At 53.8% G+C, this 15,460-nt stretch overlaps 4 protein-coding genes across 4 annotated transcripts; 2 read left to right on the forward strand and 2 right to left on the reverse strand.

Moving 5' to 3' along the window:
- The first annotated feature begins 5,080 nt into the window (after nt 1–5,080).
- Nucleotides 5,081–7,089, forward strand: PV07_10585 (uncharacterized protein). The gene is made up of 7 exons (XM_016397927.1): nt 5,081–5,780; nt 5,845–5,955; nt 6,010–6,333; nt 6,402–6,537; nt 6,589–6,596; nt 6,649–6,784; nt 6,869–7,089. Exons 1-7 carry the CDS (start codon nt 5,437–5,439, stop codon nt 6,926–6,928), a joined length of 1,119 nt encoding a protein of 372 aa, XP_016245118.1. The 5' UTR covers nt 5,081–5,436; the 3' UTR covers nt 6,929–7,089.
- A 519-nt stretch (nt 7,090–7,608) lies between these two features.
- On the forward strand, nt 7,609–8,920 carry PV07_10586 (uncharacterized protein). Its single transcript, XM_016397928.1, has one exon. The coding sequence runs from the start codon at nt 7,704–7,706 to the stop codon at nt 8,826–8,828; it is 1,125 nt and encodes a 374-aa protein (XP_016245119.1). The 5' UTR covers nt 7,609–7,703; the 3' UTR covers nt 8,829–8,920.
- PV07_10587 (uncharacterized protein) lies at nt 8,840–11,884 on the reverse strand. The gene is made up of 4 exons (XM_016397929.1): nt 11,497–11,884; nt 11,370–11,436; nt 9,641–11,303; nt 8,840–9,527 (listed from the first exon to the last, which is right to left on the reverse strand). The coding sequence occupies exons 1-4, from the start codon at nt 11,578–11,580 to the stop codon at nt 9,401–9,403; spliced, it is 1,941 nt and encodes a 646-aa protein (XP_016245120.1). The 5' UTR covers nt 11,581–11,884; the 3' UTR covers nt 8,840–9,400.
- Nucleotides 11,885–12,117: 233 nt separating this feature from the next.
- Nucleotides 12,118–15,444, reverse strand: PV07_10588 (uncharacterized protein). The gene has a single exon (XM_016397930.1). The coding sequence runs from the start codon at nt 15,338–15,340 to the stop codon at nt 12,236–12,238; it is 3,105 nt and encodes a 1,034-aa protein (XP_016245121.1). The 5' UTR covers nt 15,341–15,444; the 3' UTR covers nt 12,118–12,235.
- Nucleotides 15,445–15,460: the final 16 nt, after the last annotated feature.

A 15,460-nucleotide genomic window follows, 5' to 3' on the forward strand; every position in this document is an offset into this window, starting at 1 on the left:
GTAGTCGTGCCGGAAGAGCAGGATAAATGAAGGCCGTACAGATCAAAGCGTAGAGTTGACTGGGAAGCTTGAGATGGGGTCGGCGCTGGCCATACACTCATTATTCCTGTCATAAGCTATGCATGCGACAAGCTTTGTGATCCTATATGACAATGTGATGGCATGCATTACGCGATACTACGTAAGGAGGGTGTCTCAAATATCTTGATCCAGAGCTGCTTGGGCCATGGCAACACTGAATTGTCACTGTGACAGTGGAGGCGCATATCTTAAAACATTCGAGTTCCAGTAAACCAACAGGGGACACGCGAAGCTCAGATCGTACAAGAGAACTTGTTCTGCACTAAATTGAGGTTTCGGTGCGTCGCCCACAGTCAGAAGCACCGCTATATTCGGTGGCCACGTGGGGTTGAGAAATGTTTAATTCATAGAAGACGTATTCGTCTAATGGCTCCATCCAAATTCGGGCATACAGATATGGCAAGGAGTGAGGCCTGGATCTTTGGCATATATGGATACGGCGTGCTCAAGACAACGTCAGGCTGTCTCTACCGATCAAACTGCCCATCTAGAGACGAGGCATGATAGGTCTTGTAGTACACGGACCAAAGCTAACATTGTCGATTCCAACACTTAACCAGATGACAATCAGTGAAGCTGACGAGGGGGCCCTAACAATAGTTCCGGCAAGCCTAAGTGACCAGCTTGGCAGTCCACTTCCTCGCCCTCGCGCCGTAAATGTACATGGGAATCGTGGTCAGGAAAAGCAGGCCCTCGATCAACACCATGTACCCCGAGACCTTGGCATACCCGTCGCGCGTGAGCCAGGGGTTCACGGCGAAGCTGACGGCGAAGGCAAACGTGTTCTTGAACGCCGTCAAAACGGTGATGGATTCGCCGCTCAGAGGCTTGTAGCAGTCGACGACGTACGTCATGCCCACCGCCGGGACCGCACACAGGACCCCGTACGTGATGCCCGAGCCGACGATGGCGATGTAGGGATCCAGATGGTTCCCCAGGCCGCAGCCCCACATCAGAAGGCCGACGGGGCCCAGGATGGCCGATGGGAGAATCAACCAGAGCCGGAACTCGGGCTCGAAGTAGCCCATCCGGCGCTTGGTGATCCAGTGCACGACCCAGTCACTGGTCGGGCCGCCAAAAGCACAGCCGAGGATGGCTCCGATCAGATACTGCGGAAATATGGTCAATGAGAGAGCGCAAGTTGTGAGAGTTTGGGAGGAGGGTTACCGAAATATTGAGGTTTCCCACGCCAAACTCGGTAAACCCGTAGATCTCGGGGAAGGCGGTGGCGTTCGCCGTTTGCTGGAGGACCACCCAGCCCAGCGTGATTCCGTAGGTGACGGAGCCCCAGACAACGGCCGGAAACTGGAGCAAGAGAAGTGGTCGCCACCACAAATGCCACATAGATGTACGGCTGCAGATGAAAGTCAGCAAGATCATGGGCAAAAAGATGCCATTACACCGGCAACAGGGTGTGCTTACCTATCGTACCAACCGGTCAAGCCTAGGCCTTTTGTCCAACGACCTCGAAGTTGAGCTCTGAGCTCGGCGAACTGCGAAGCTTCCATGCCCTCGCCAACCTCGCTTGCCAGGGGTCGGTTGAAATTTGTTTCGGCCTGGAAGACGACGGTCAGGAGCAGACAGACTCCAGTGAGAATGGTGTCCATCCAGAAGACCCATCTCCAGTCCGTGTTGTAGTGACCTATCAACCCGGCGAAGATGCCTCCGATGGCTGAGCCGGCCGCAATCATGAGGCTGCGCAACGTCAGAAATGCAGAGTCCACGAGACGGGGGGCTTTATATTGACGTACGTGTAAAGGCCGACCTTGGCGCCTCGCTCGTGTAGGAAGTACAAGTCGGCAACCTAGAGCAGGTCAAAGAGGGTGTCGCTGTCAGTTTGGGAACCGTAACTTACGATGGCCACACCAAGCGCTTCTGAACAGCTTGCTCCCCAACCTTGGACGATCCGCGCCCCCAACAGGGAGCCCCAGGAGCCCGCTTTGGCAGACCAGATGGCTGGTTCTCCATTAGTATGCAAGCCTGACGCGTGAGGAGTGATGGCATCGACCCACTGGAACCGAAGAAGACCGCGGCGCAGATCACCAGCACCGGTCGTTTTCCAATCTTCTGTGCCAGTGGCACCCAGAACAAATTCTGACAAGATGGATCAGCTATTTAGGCTTGTACCCGTAGGCCCATCTTATCACTCACCCCCAGACCCAAAGTCAGAATGTTGCAGGTGATCAGGTACGTGGCCTTTGTCACACTGATGTCGAACTCGACAATGATCGGGACGAGAATGGGCGAGATGCTCGCGGTGATGTAGTTGGACATGAAAACAAAGAAGCAGGTCGCAACCATGACGAGAGCCTTGCGCCAGGGGCTCCATGTCTATACGGAGGCACACGGTCAGAAGGTGCCAGCCAAATGAATGGGAGCTCCTGTGTCCTTACGAGTGGATCCGCCGGATCGTTGGTGGGACAAGGAATCAGATATTTGCCTGTGACCTTGCCATTGGTATCCTCTGAGCTCTGTTAATATGTTTGTCTCCTCATAAAGATGGTGGCCTTGTACCTCTGTACAAATGTGCAGCCTCTACGAGGCCGTGACTTTGAAGGTTGAGCCTTTCTTCCGGCTCAATCTCGAGATGGTCCGCCCAGAGACGAGGGTCGCCCTCTTTGGTGATTTGTGCCATTGTCGTGAACGTCGTGGATCAAGTAGCAGAAGATGCGCAGAGAAAGGGCACCATCGCTCCGTACACCAACGAGGTTTTCTCCTCCCTGGCTTTTATAATACGCCAGATGCCATTGACAATGGCAGGGACGGACGCAGAAGTCGATTCCAACCTCCACGTGATATTCCGAAACCCCGGACAAGGCAAAACCTGGAGAACAAGGATCAGAACAAGGATCCACTCCGTTACGAGGATGAATGTTCGAGGCGCCCACAGACAGCTAAGCCTCCGACGCGGAGAACGTGCGAGGTGACTGCCGTGGTCAAGTCGTGAAAGCATGAGAGTGCCCACCAAACGCAAGACTCTGCATTCGGCTAGCTCTTAGCTCAAGGGTTTTGAGGCTATTCTTATGGCCAGACCTCGGAACATGATTCTAGCCTCATAAATAAAATGACTGGGACTCAGAAGCGCAATAGATTCAGCCGGATCCTCTGCGCAGCCAGGGTTGCTGACTTGTTTCCAGAATGGGGGATTGGAGCAGCCGACTCAAGCACTTCTGGCGAAATACTCCACATCCCAATCGTCCGTAGTGCCCTGTATATAGACCGCAACGTAGCAATGAAATGCAAAGGCGAATCAATCTCTGGACGGGAGAAGTGTTGCAGTGCACAGAAATTTATCTACGAGGTAGACGGAACACGCCCGTGATTAATCCCAACCAGTCTGGCAAGACACCAGCGACTGCGACATGAACGTCGGTGAAGCCAAAACAGTTGGTGATGCATAGCACTGGCGCCATATTGGAGGAAGTCACTTTGAGGTCAAGCGCCCAACATATATAACTAAAATCGATACAACGAAGTCCGAGTCGAGCGAATAAGTGTTGTCGCAACTCGGCTACCCCCCGCTCACATACCACCGGATTCGGTGGCTATCCAATCAATCAGCAAAAAGGCAGCATGTCGTAGGCGACACGAATCTTGCCAGTCACGAAGTTCTGAATAAGGCGTGGGAAGTTTTTGAGAAAGGGTTGATATTTCAGTCCAAGCGGGAAACGCTCGGCAACGATTCCTCAATGTAATCCTGGTAACGTCGTAGAAGACCTCGAGTTGAATAGAGCTATAATCGGACATGGTGTTTCTATATGAAATGTAGCGGTATCATTTGGGGTTCTTCTGACACTCCCGAGCATGTTCAAGGGTTGGGCTGGTGAGGCTGAAGTGGAGTGGGAAAACCGACCTCCACTTTGTTCCTCTCGTCGAAATGTTGGAGAGTCTCATGTCTTTGCAACTCACCGCTGTGGCGAAGAGTTCTGTTCCTAACAAGGCTTCCAGCTAAACTCGGCGGCCCACTTTTGGGAGGTGTTCGAGATCGTTGATTTCGACCAGTACCTTCCCAGTCCAATACGTGGCTAATCTGGGTAACAGCTGGACTCTTCTCTTCATCACTTAGAGTCCGTGGATTGGAGATACCTCCAAGTCTTCATGTTAGCCACTACAAGCAATTTTTCTTGATGGGGACCCGGGACATGCATGGAATCAACATACATACCCCTATCGACTTCTTCTATGCCGCTCCACAACCCTGATTCGATATCGCGTGTCATTCTTGACGCTAGGTACTGAAAACTTCACACCCGGTGGCTGAGGCCGCGAGGCTCAGGCAGGACTCCGAGCTGGGAAGATCCACTCCGAATCGATCAAGCGCCAAAAGACCTTTGACGGGCTTCCCAAGGTCTCAATGGCACCGCTTTTGGCTTTGAAATCAAGCTCGGCGAATTCTGCGCGGCTGTCTCTGGTAGAAACCAAATGGGCGAGGCAGCCTCAGCCAGGCAACTGCAGATATGCAGTTGAGGCCGAGGGCCGCCTAGCCAGGCTAACCCAGGGCTGAATCCGATGAGGCGCTTCCAGAGTCCATGTGACTTGTGGCTTGCGAGAGAACCGGTGCCACTGCAGTAGCCTTCATCCCTCACAAGCCACTAGACGCCACGATCGCCCAATACTTGAGTTGTCCTTAACTGTCGCTACAATGGTCGCAACGTTTGAATACTCGTAAAGTAACGTCGGTACCGGGAAATCCGCCTTCGGTTTACTTGTAGGCGGTCCAGCCGGTTCGGTCATGGTCGTAGGCTGTGCACCCGCGCCTTTACGCCGCCCAACTTGGCCCACTCGGGAGTGAGCGGGTTGCGCGCGACGCAGCATACGAGGTTACAGAGTACGAGGTAGCTAGCCACCACCGAATTCATAGCATGGAGAAATATACACTAGCTAAATTTGGTGTAGCTCGATTCTGCCAAGCACTAAGCGAATTCGCGAATGCGCGGTCCCGAGTCATTCCCAACGGGACCTTCATCAACGTCATAATCGTCGTGACTATCGTGCACGAGTCTGCACGAGCAGCGCGCTGTTGCGCAAACCTTTTCGACACTGTAATTCGGTCCTATTGTACCTAAAGAAGGCTACGTCCTCCTAAGAGAACTTCCTCGCCCTTACCGGTAGCATCTCCTCTGACGGAGCTTCGGCGTGGACATGTGCCAGGGCGAACACAAATCCTGGCGAATACGCACCTCCAGCGTATCATGGCGAGCTTCTCTAACCAAGAGCAGGCAATGATGCTGTTGCAATTTCCGATGAATATGACAGCAGCAATGATTTAAAGAGTTCTAGCCCCCGGTACACGTCTCATCTTCTCACCGTCCTTTAGATTCCCCATTCCTCGCGCGATCTCAACTGTCTCTTACTATGCGACTGTTCTTCTCCTCTCTGCTTTGCCTGACAGCCTTAGCCCGAGGTTCTCCTATTGTCCCAGTGAAGGCCGTGAAATCATGTCAAGATTACACTGTTCCTCTTACTGTGACCACTCTGAACCTTAAGTGGGCCCTCGATACGCTCGAAACCAACGAGGATGCGGCGGCATACAGCATTCAAGGAGCACGTCGCGATGCCGTGACCGTTTTCCAGCCAGTCAATCCTCCCACTGCACCCGAGACAGCTGTCTACACGGTAGCCGGCACCTTCTGTCAGCCAGCCAGTGGAGGAAATGGAACGGTCCTGCTAGCCACACATGGCGGAGGATACGACAGATAGTACGCTTTCCAGCCCGCGGCCTACAAGTACGTGGTAACATCCAGAAGCTAACCGATGGCAAAGCTACTGGGATCCCTCCATCCAACCGGAGAATTACAGCTTCGTGGACTATGCCGTCGCGCGAGGCTATTCGATCTTCTACTATGACAGAGTAGGTCTCGGCCTATCCCAGAGGTAAATTCCCTCCCGAATCCTGCTCCGCTAATCATCACTAACCATTTTCCGCAGCCTCTCTGGATATGTCGCGCAGACTTCAATCCACACGGCCGTTGTCAGGGAACTTGTCAAGGTGATCCGCTCCGGCAAATTCGGGCATCCTCCCGCCAAGGTCGCCCTGGTGGGCCATAGTCTTGGAAGCGCGTACTCGAATGGTGTTCTAAACACCGATCCGGCTCTGGTCGATGCAGCGGTCCTCACCGGCATTGCTTACAACGTCCTTCCTCCCCCAGGAGGCGACACAACGCGACTCGCGAAGCTAGAAGATCCCTTTAGATTCGGAAGCTTCGACGGTGGCTGGACAACCTGGTCCGACGTCTACTCAAATATCCAGAGGTAAGACTCCCGGTGATGTACCTGCTGGCCATCGTCCATCGGCTGACCGAGTACTTACTCTTACTTAGCTTCTTCAAACCTCCCTTCTACGATCGAAAGGTGGTGCAATGGACCGAGGACAACAAACAGCCCACTGGCCTATTGGAAGGAATCAGTATTGGAGCGGCCAACTTCTCGTCTCCTGGCTTCACCGGCCCTGTCATGGTATGTCTCTGTTCGTCTGATTACGAAACCTTTATGCTGATCGTCCTTTAGGTTCTGAGGTAAAATTCGTCTAAGATGCGAGTTACGTTCCCGAGGCTAACATGATCGTAGCGGTGAGTACGACCTGATTGCCTGCGGAGGATACTGTCCGGGGTTCCTGGAAACAGGCCCGAGTCAAGTCTTCCCGGCGGCAAAGCCTCTTGTCACCTATATACAGCCGAAGAGTGGCCACGCTGTGAATTTTGCTGTAAGTTCACGTTTCGCTCCATGTTACCCCCCCTCCCATCCTCGAAACCAGGAACTACTAGTAATCGATATCCCCAAAATGCAGTTGAATGCCACTGGGTCGTTCGAGGTCATCACAAAGTTTCTGAAACAAAACGGCATTTAGCCGTGGCCTTTCCTTGACGAGGCCTATGCATCTACACGCCATACTAGAGCGACACCGCTGAAAAGGACGACTACTTAATTTGGAACCATGAAAAGCGAAGAACATGACATTTCAATTCGATACCTCGGCGGCCTTGGCTGAACGGGGACAGTTAATTATCAAACTAGGTATATAGGCTACCTAATAATACATACTGTACAGCCCATTTTCAGACTCTATGCTATAGGGTGCAGCCATCAATACCCACGGTTCTGTTCCTCGATTTTGATCGACATCGCTTTCCCAATGTCTAGGACTCTGAGCTCTAGTTAGAAAATAGGATGGCATGATAGTTCCTGCTTGCAGCTTTCGTTATTCACTGGCAAGCCCTACAGCTTCAGACGCCTTGTTCGCCGCCAGTGTTTTCGACCGCCATCCGCGACTGAAGATGGTAATTGGGGCACCACGGCACAATGATGCCGTTCCATCTGGATCGAGTGGGAAAGTCGCATAGGTTGGAAGCCAGTATCGAGGGAAATCCGGTCTTCAAAAGCGGCGATACCTGCCGCCAAATTCGGCGCGGGGCACCCGTTGGCACCTTACTAGATTAGGTGACGCGAGGAGAGCTCGCGGAGGCTAGCGACGGAGGCAGCCGTAGGACGTTGACATCCTGGATTATTATTGTTTCCGCAGCTCCTTCGGAAAACTGATGCAGTAACAACCACCACACCACTACCTTTACTCCTTTTACCTACACTTGTTGAATCCCTTCAATCCTCCCGGGAATGTAGACTGTATGCTCGGCAGCTGCTACTCCTGGAGCAGCCGCAGATATGGCACAATCACCTGGCGCCTTGTCCGAAATGTGACTGTAACCAGACACTTATGGTCTTCCTCGGCAGGATGTGCACGCAGAGCGCACACTGGGCTGCCACTCTTCTCGCGGAGGAGGGAGACGGTCAGACGGCTCACTCACTCTGCATCGGCGCATGAGAAGCCAGCATCGCCCTCGCTCTCCACACCGCAGACATCCTCACTCCTGGACCCGTCCTCCCCGCACAGTTCCCTGGACTCCTTCCACGCCTACGCCCGGCGCACCGGTCTGGCGCCGACCAGCACGGTCTACGCTGGCACGACCTACGAATACCTCGCACAGTCGACCCTCCGACCGTATGGGTTTAGTCTGCATCGAGTGGGCGGCCGAGGCGATCGCGGCGTCGACCTCGTAGGCATCTGGGAGGTGCCCGTCTTGTCACACTCGGGTGATTGGAAAGAGAAGAAGCACACCACCGGTCAGGGGCATCATTATGCGGGAACTGAAGACTTCGAGGGAGTGGAGACCCTGCAGCTCAAGGTCCTCGTCCAATGTAAACGGCTGGTGGGCAGGCACGCGAGGATTGGGCCGAACTTGGTCAGGGAACTGGACGGGGCCGTCAGAGCGACCAGAAGTGCAGCTTTGGTTAACATGGTCTACACTCAGAACAGGACCGCGAGCATGACAGCCGAAGATGGGAATTCGGGGAGCTGCAGCGAAGAAGAGCCACGACTGTCGGGATTGCGGTCTGGGCCCGCCATCGGCGTTCTGGTAGGCACGAGGCCAGCGACCAAGGGCGTGGTGGACAGTATGAGCCGGTCGACACGTGGCTTGGTCTGGGTCATGATGGAAGAAGTCACGGATCAGGACATGAGCCCTGGAGAAGAATTACCACATGCGAGTCGAGACGAGTCCGCTCCCCCAGCCAGACGCCCTCACTCCGCTGCGGGGCTGAAAGGCCGCATCAAGCAAATTCTCTGGAACCAGGCTGCGCGTGAGGCGGGACTAGAAGGCGTCGACGTGGTGAAGCGGTACGACTCAAAGGGCCAGGAAGAGGTGGTCCTGATGCGTGGCGGCCGAGTGTGGGGTGGAGGTTCAAGGAAATGAATCTTGAAACGTCGGCTTCAAAGTTTGCAATGTAATATAAATACCCCAGCAAACTGCAAAATAAACGGCAATATCAGTTATGGTATCGTACATTGCCTTCCCCTTCCCCCCTTGACACAACATCACCTGCGAATATGTCTGGCTCGCATCGATGTCTCTCCCCCATTCATTTCTCTATGCAAGCCCCCACGACATGGCGTATGTGCACTGTGCTGCCCATGAAAAGAAAAAGCAAAGCGATGCGGTGGGTGGGGCGCACCCACTGAACAAAAAAGCACACAAACACAAGATAGAGAGAGATCTATCCCCTCTTGGCTTTGTCCCGGACGTCAGATACCCTGCTGGTGGGAGCCAGCCTATCAAGCTCGGTCTCGGATCCCAGGCAACAAGAACAAATGCAACCATCTCGCATCCTCGGCACGACCACCCTCCGGGCTGGCTGACCCGTGGCTCGCGCATTATGTGCTCTTAGATGCTCGCGGCAGGCCAGCTGGGGTTGATGCGGTGTCTGCCACTCCACCCATCGTCAAACAAAGGAAAGTTTTTAAAGGTCGATCGCGCTGTGTCGCCGTTTACAGCTTGGCCTTGGGCGTCTCCATGCTGGGGAGGAGCATGTCTCTGACGTCGTTGGCGGCTTCGTTGAGGTAGAAGCTCATCCGTTCACAGCCGAGTTTCTTGGAGACAATGTTGAATTGTAAACTGCGGGTGATTTGTTAGAATATTCAACCACCAGCAAGAAACGTAGTGTCAGGGAGGCTAGACAATAGAAGGGCAAATGGGGGGGGGGGGGGGGGACAAAGAAGCACACATACCTGTTCTCATTAATCATATAAGCAATACCCCATCCTTGGTCCACAACTTGACTCCATCCGTAGCCGTTAAAGTACTCTGAACTCAGCTGGCTGCTCGAGATATACCAGGTGCTCGAGTAGGTGTACGCGGGATCGGTGAAGACCTCGGGCGTCTCCTCGCCGGGCTGGATGAGTTTCTTCAATCCGAATAGATGACGGTCCACGCCATACCCGTCGCTTGCATCAGCGGTATATTGGACATGTGCTTGAACAGCAGCACGGAAGAGACGTTCGCATTCCTCGCGAGAAACAGACGGGTCGGCCACGGCGTTGCAGAACGCCACGCTCTCATCGGAGACCGTGCGCGTGGTTTCTGTTCGGCCCTGCTGGTACTTGCGGGTTGCGGCGGATTCGTATGTGGGTCGGTTCTTGCCGTACATCTTGTGGTACGCCAACTGGATGACCATCTGCACGTACGCGTCCGGGGAGCACTTGAACTTCTTGATCAGTCCCTTGCCGTAGCCTTGGTATGCTTGCACGCGGAGGTCGTGGGAAGCAATGACTTGACGGAACTGGGCCTGCGCACTGGCCACGTCGTCAAGCACGGCTGCGGAGGTTTCAAACTTCAAGGCAACAGGGTCGGGCAGGTCGGAACGGATGGACGGGTTGTCAAAGTCAAGTTTGTTGTGAGTGATGTAGGCGTTCACTGTGTCGCAAAGACGGTGGGTCGGTGTGCCATCCATCATGGAATGTTCGCCCATGAAGCCGGCGGTGCCGTTATCGTTGATGATGAATTGGACAGGCTTGTCGTACCATCGGTTCGAGCCGTCGCCGTGCCAGTAGACGTGAGCGCGTTCTTCGAGGGTGATGGGCATGCTGGAATCTAAGCACACGAAAAAGGATGAAGACTCGATCTGTTTCAGGACTTCGGCGTTCAATGGAGATGCGGCCAGGAGGTTTTCGCGGGCTGTCGCGCCTTGATCGCGGGGGAAAGAAGTCAGGGCCCCGATGGGGTCGGCCAGCTGGGCATTTTTGTAGACCTTATTGAACTGGAGCTCGAGCTCGGAGGTGTTGAGTTGCCTGCCAGACACGTGGGTCTGAAGCTTCCAGAACTGGTTGTTTCGCATGACAATAATGTGCTCGTTGCCTGCGGCGGGGTACTGAATGGGATAATCGACGGGGTTGGCGGCGACTCGAGAGGTGTTGAACATGTACTGGTAGCTGCTCATGGCCATGGGCTTCTTGCGCATGTACTCGGGCTCCAGAGTCCCGTCGTCAACCTGTCTCTTGAACTCGAGAGCCGCGGTTGTTATGGCAGCGGCACGTTTGGCAGGGTTTCTTCTTCGGCGGTCGTCGCGGAAGGAGTAGAAGTAAGAGACATAGGGCACCACAGGGTCACGGTAGCCCAGGTATGCAGCCTCGTTCCACCAGTCAATTATCCAGTTCTTGACATTGGGATCTTGTGCCTTGGCTATTAATCTCTCCTGCAGCTTCTGGCCAATGCCTCCCGGTTTGTTCAAATCAGCTACGGCCTTTTCGGAAGCAGCATACTCCTCCTTGGTCAGGAGAGGGTGCAGGCTTTTCAGATAGCGGGCGGAGGTTTCTTCGAGGGAAGGGACCGGTAGTCTGGGGAGAGATTCCTCGAACCGGAGCATGGGGCCTTTGGAGAGGTCTTCTCGGTATTCTGCAGCCATCCGTGTGTGTCAAAAGTGTTTTCTTCTTCTGCCGGGTGTTTCCAGTGTCAACTCACCCTCAGTCACCCAGAATTGAGGCCTGTTCGAGGCCTTCCGCTTGTTTGTAGGAGCCATGGCGAAGGCCTGTGAGCGTGTCAGTTTCCCCCACCTGACGTCAACTGGCAGCGAAAGACGATCACCTACCTTGAGAGCAGCCGAAGATGGAGAAGCACGGGGGATGGCACGAAGAGTTGTTTGTGCTCCTAGTCGAGGCAGTGTGGGAAACATCCCCAAAAACACAAAGTCAAGAAAGAGTAAAAGCAAGGAGGGACACAGCACTGGCACCGAAAAAAAAAGTCTATGGCTGGATATAGCGAGCGATCGAAGGTGACGCGACAGTTTTTAGATCGGAGGGGATTCGGAGAGCATTGGACGAGAGATGCAGGCGAAGGGCACACGAGGCGAGAAAGAGGATTGAATTGCCGCGGCGAAGTCAGTTAGGACGGTGTTTTTCGCGCTGGAGTCAACGGCTTGACGGTTGCGAAAAGGGAGAGACCGAGAGCCGCCCAGGGCTGCGGGCTGCGGACTGGCACGCTGCGCAGATACAGGACGAGTTTGATGTCCGCTGAGCCGAGGCACATCACCTCAGCCCACGGCCACTGGCTGCTCGTACCTTGGGAAACGAGTGTCACAGCGAGGTTGCGTCACACGGGCAAACATCGGTAACCGGCCAGATGGGAAAACTCGGAGACCAGCAGCGACAGACACCCACACACCCACACAGCCCACGGCAGCCTCACAAACGACACCAGGATACGCACGGATGGCATGCGGAGCCACACGCTGGGTGACACCTCCCTCTCTCTTGGTGCCTTGTCCCTTTGATCCGCTCCATTGATATAGATGCTTTTCATTCCCTGGTATAAAATGGCCCAACCCCGTTCTAGTCCTCCGCCGCAAATCTGTGCAACGCCACTCCCAGACTGACTGCGTCCTCGTGTTCATCTTCTCCCTCACGCCATGGTTGCAGCGTGTCCAGACTGCACAGATGTCGCATCGTCGGTCGTCCATGCGGGCAGTTCCAGGGCTTGTCAATGGTCCCCATGTTTGCCACCACCTTCTTCATCTGCCTTTTGGACAGTGTCTTGCCGATCATAATGCTCGATCGACAGGCTCGCATGGCAAACATCTTCCTCACTTTGCTGGGGCGAGGAATATCAGATTCGCCACGCCCAGGTGCATCGGCCAACAGCTGAATTAGTTCCTCCAGGTCTTTCATACCAAAGACAACTTCTTTGCTGAGTGGCAGGCTCACGAGGTTGCAACGTTGTCCAACCATTCGTTCTCCGCTCGTGTCTATCTCTACGAGAAATCCGTTCTTCTCCAGAGCGTCGTTGTTCTCCAGGACGATTTCCTCTTCCACTGCCGTCAAGTCGAGTGTCACGGGTCGGACGAGCCTTTGGTTGCCCACGACAGTCTCGGCCTGCAGTCGTTCAAAGTTGTATTTTTCGTCGGATGCATGTTGGTCAATGATGAACAGTTCGTCCTGGGTGGTTTGGATCTTGTGGTCCGATCCCATCTTGGCGGGTCGCACAGCCAGAATGAAGCCGAGATTGAATTGTCCAACAATTCTCATTCTTGCGAAATCCGGCTTCGACACGGTCAGTGAAAGCCTTGCTTCTGGGTCTTGTGCAGCGCTGTCGTCAATTCCGTCAGCTTGCGAAGGTCGGCGGTTCATACTGGCCTTCGCTAATTCATCGTAGTCGCGCATTTGTCGGGACACGCTTGAGATCGAGAACCCAACTGTCGCTAACAGATTGGTTGTGGACTCCTTGGCTCGTCCTCCCGCCAGGGCTTTGGTTGCTCGTTTCAAGTTTTCTTTCGTTGGAACGGCAGAGCTGGCTTCAGCCGCCTGGATAAGCTCCGCCACTTTGGCTTCTTCGATCCTTTTCTTCTCCTCGTCATCCATATAGTCTGCGTCGGATTCTCCTTCCGTGTCTGGTGCTGCGTCTAACTCATTCTCGTCCGCAGCTTCGTCGTCCTCCACGCTCTGCTCGTCCGAATCGGATTCCTGCTCAGCGTGAAACTCCTCATTCACCTCTCTATCACTGTCGCCAAGTTCCGTGTCAGCTTGTTCAACAGCGTCACCTTCCGCTTCATCCAGAATATCGGAGCCTCGAGCACCAAATCTGCGCAACTTTTGAGAGAACTGCAAAGTGCCTGGACTTTTGGTGCGCTTTTGCATGTGGTTCGCGCCTTTCAGACTGTCAGGGACGTCACGGTTCTCATGCGGTTTGGGAAATTGACTGCCTAGAATTGTGGTAAAGGTCCGGTCTCCAATCGTGACAGTGGCAACTTCTGCTGGCATCCTCTTTGGCCTCATGCGGTCAAAAGCATTCTCTACGATCCCCTTCTCCTTGTCGTGTCTTGACTGCACAACGGCTTCGATCTCTGGCGACTGCTGTGCATTATCTTTGCGCGTAGTGGACTGGTCGTACAATCTGGGTTGAGCTTCAGCCATTCTCGCGTTGAAATCACCGACATGTATCTTGACTGGATCCGACTGGGAAGGCTCTTCTTCATCCTCGGACTCTTGGACCATTGCATCTGTCTCAGCCATTTCTTGCATAGTATCATCTTCAACCGCTCCTTCTGTTGGTGTATCTTGCCCGCCCATCCCTTCAGTTACTTCGTCCGCGAATTTTTCTCGTGGCTTTCCCAACTTTGACTGCAATCTTCCACTCGGTGCAGGCCTCTGTGGCGGACGGGAGAATTTTTGCAAGTCATCCTTCAATGATGCTGTCTGGGAGTGCTCTTCTTCAGATTCATCCTCGTCTTGATTGTCGTCGACGAGATTTGCGGGCTCCAGAAACGAGGTTTCTCGACTTACAATTTCGGAACTACGGGAGGACGTCTGGCGCTGGAAGTTCAATTTCTGAAAAGCAGGTAGCTTGGGCGTGACAAGCTGGGATTGAGGGACCGTTTGATCTTGCTGGTCAAACATTTCATTAAGTGCAGTCTTCAGACTCTCAACAAGCGATGCCGAGTCATGGATCAGTATTGTTCGTTTGTCTGGCGATACATTCACGTCGTAGGCATTGGTGTCCATTTGAAGATCAGCGACGATAAAGGGTGACTGGGAGACGTTAAAAGCCTTGTATACTTCATTGATGGCTTTTGCGATCTGAGGCAACCCGCATGGTCTTCCATTGACGAAAAACATTTGTCGATCAGGCGTCTGCCGGCCTTCTCCAAAAACTGGCTTTGAAATGTGGCCCTTGACAAGTATGTTTGTATGCTTTTCTTTTCGGGCCATTTGGGTCAATGTGGGGTGATAATCCAGCTCAAGGTCCAGAGCAACCAATGCGCTTAGTGTCTTAGCCCCAAAGACGTTTGCAATATTCTCCCGGGTTGTGGCATTGCCTTTGGTAGAAAAGACCGTCATGCTTTTCCCTTTGGGCATGGCATTCTTGACGGTGAATTTGACGTTGACGCCAATACAAGCATAGGCCTGGAGTAAGCCCAGGACTTTTCCATACTCCCGTTTGATATTCTTAGTCAGCTCTTTGCGTCGCACAGGAAGACTCTCGAACAGATTCTCCACGCTAGCAATAGTGCCTTTTTGGGCGGCAACGACGGTGACAGATTTGAGCTTGCCCAAGGAATCAAAGTCGAGCCGTTTGCCCTTGGGTGCCTCATCCGCTTGTGCGGTTACGACACCGAATTTGGATAGAGCACAGAGCGAAGAGAGTGCCTCGCCTCGAAAGCCAAAGGTCTGTAGACTAGAGAGGTCATCGAAGCTGGATAATTTGGAAGTGTAGTGCTTCAGGGCGAGTGTCTCATAGTTCGCTGGGGCAATGCCGGAGCCGTTGTCTTGTACTTCAATGGAATCCAAGCCATGGTTTTTGAAGCGGACTTCCACAGCAGTGGCACCTGCATCAAGACTGTTCTCAACCAGCTCTTTAACCACGGAACAAAGGTCGACGATGACTTGACCAGATTGAATCTGGTGAACTGATTTGGCCTCGATGGCCTTGATTGTGGCCATCCCAGGCCATGTTTCTTCCGCCGGACGACAGGGAAGGGCTTAGATCGATCAGCTCCGCCGTCTCCCGCTCAACCAAGATGGAAGGTCGATCGCAATGGATGATATTTGGGGGGAGCGCGG

Source organism: Cladophialophora immunda (genome assembly GCF_000835495.1).
Source record: "Cladophialophora immunda strain CBS 83496 unplaced genomic scaffold supercont1.6, whole genome shotgun sequence".
Classification (NCBI taxonomy): domain Eukaryota; kingdom Fungi; phylum Ascomycota; class Eurotiomycetes; order Chaetothyriales; family Herpotrichiellaceae; genus Cladophialophora; species Cladophialophora immunda.

What these genes read in the sequence shown, in the direction of transcription:
- PV07_10588 (XM_016397930.1), bottom strand. Translation starts at nt 15,340, where the DNA reads ATGGCCACAATCAAGGCCATCGAGGCCAAATCAGTTCACCAGATTCAA.
- PV07_10585 (XM_016397927.1), top strand. Translation starts at nt 5,437, where the DNA reads ATGCGACTGTTCTTCTCCTCTCTGCTTTGCCTGACAGCCTTAGCCCGA. An exon ending in GGCGGAGGATACGACAGATA is followed by an intron (nt 5,781 to 5,844) that starts GTACGCTTTCCA and finishes CCGATGGCAAAG; the next exon opens with CTACTGGGATCCCTCCATCC. An exon ending in GCCACGCTGTGAATTTTGCT is followed by an intron (nt 6,785 to 6,868) that starts GTAAGTTCACGT and finishes CCCAAAATGCAG; the next exon opens with TTGAATGCCACTGGGTCGTT.
- PV07_10587 (XM_016397929.1), bottom strand. Translation starts at nt 11,580, where the DNA reads ATGTTTCCCACACTGCCTCGACTAGGAGCACAAACAACTCTTCGTGCC. An exon ending in CATCTTCGGCTGCTCTCAAG is followed by an intron (nt 11,437 to 11,496) that starts GTAGGTGATCGT and finishes ACACGCTCACAG; the next exon opens with GCCTTCGCCATGGCTCCTAC. An exon ending in TATATGATTAATGAGAACAG is followed by an intron (nt 9,528 to 9,640) that starts GTATGTGTGCTT and finishes AATCACCCGCAG; the next exon opens with TTTACAATTCAACATTGTCT.
- PV07_10586 (XM_016397928.1), top strand. Translation starts at nt 7,704, where the DNA reads ATGCTCGGCAGCTGCTACTCCTGGAGCAGCCGCAGATATGGCACAATC.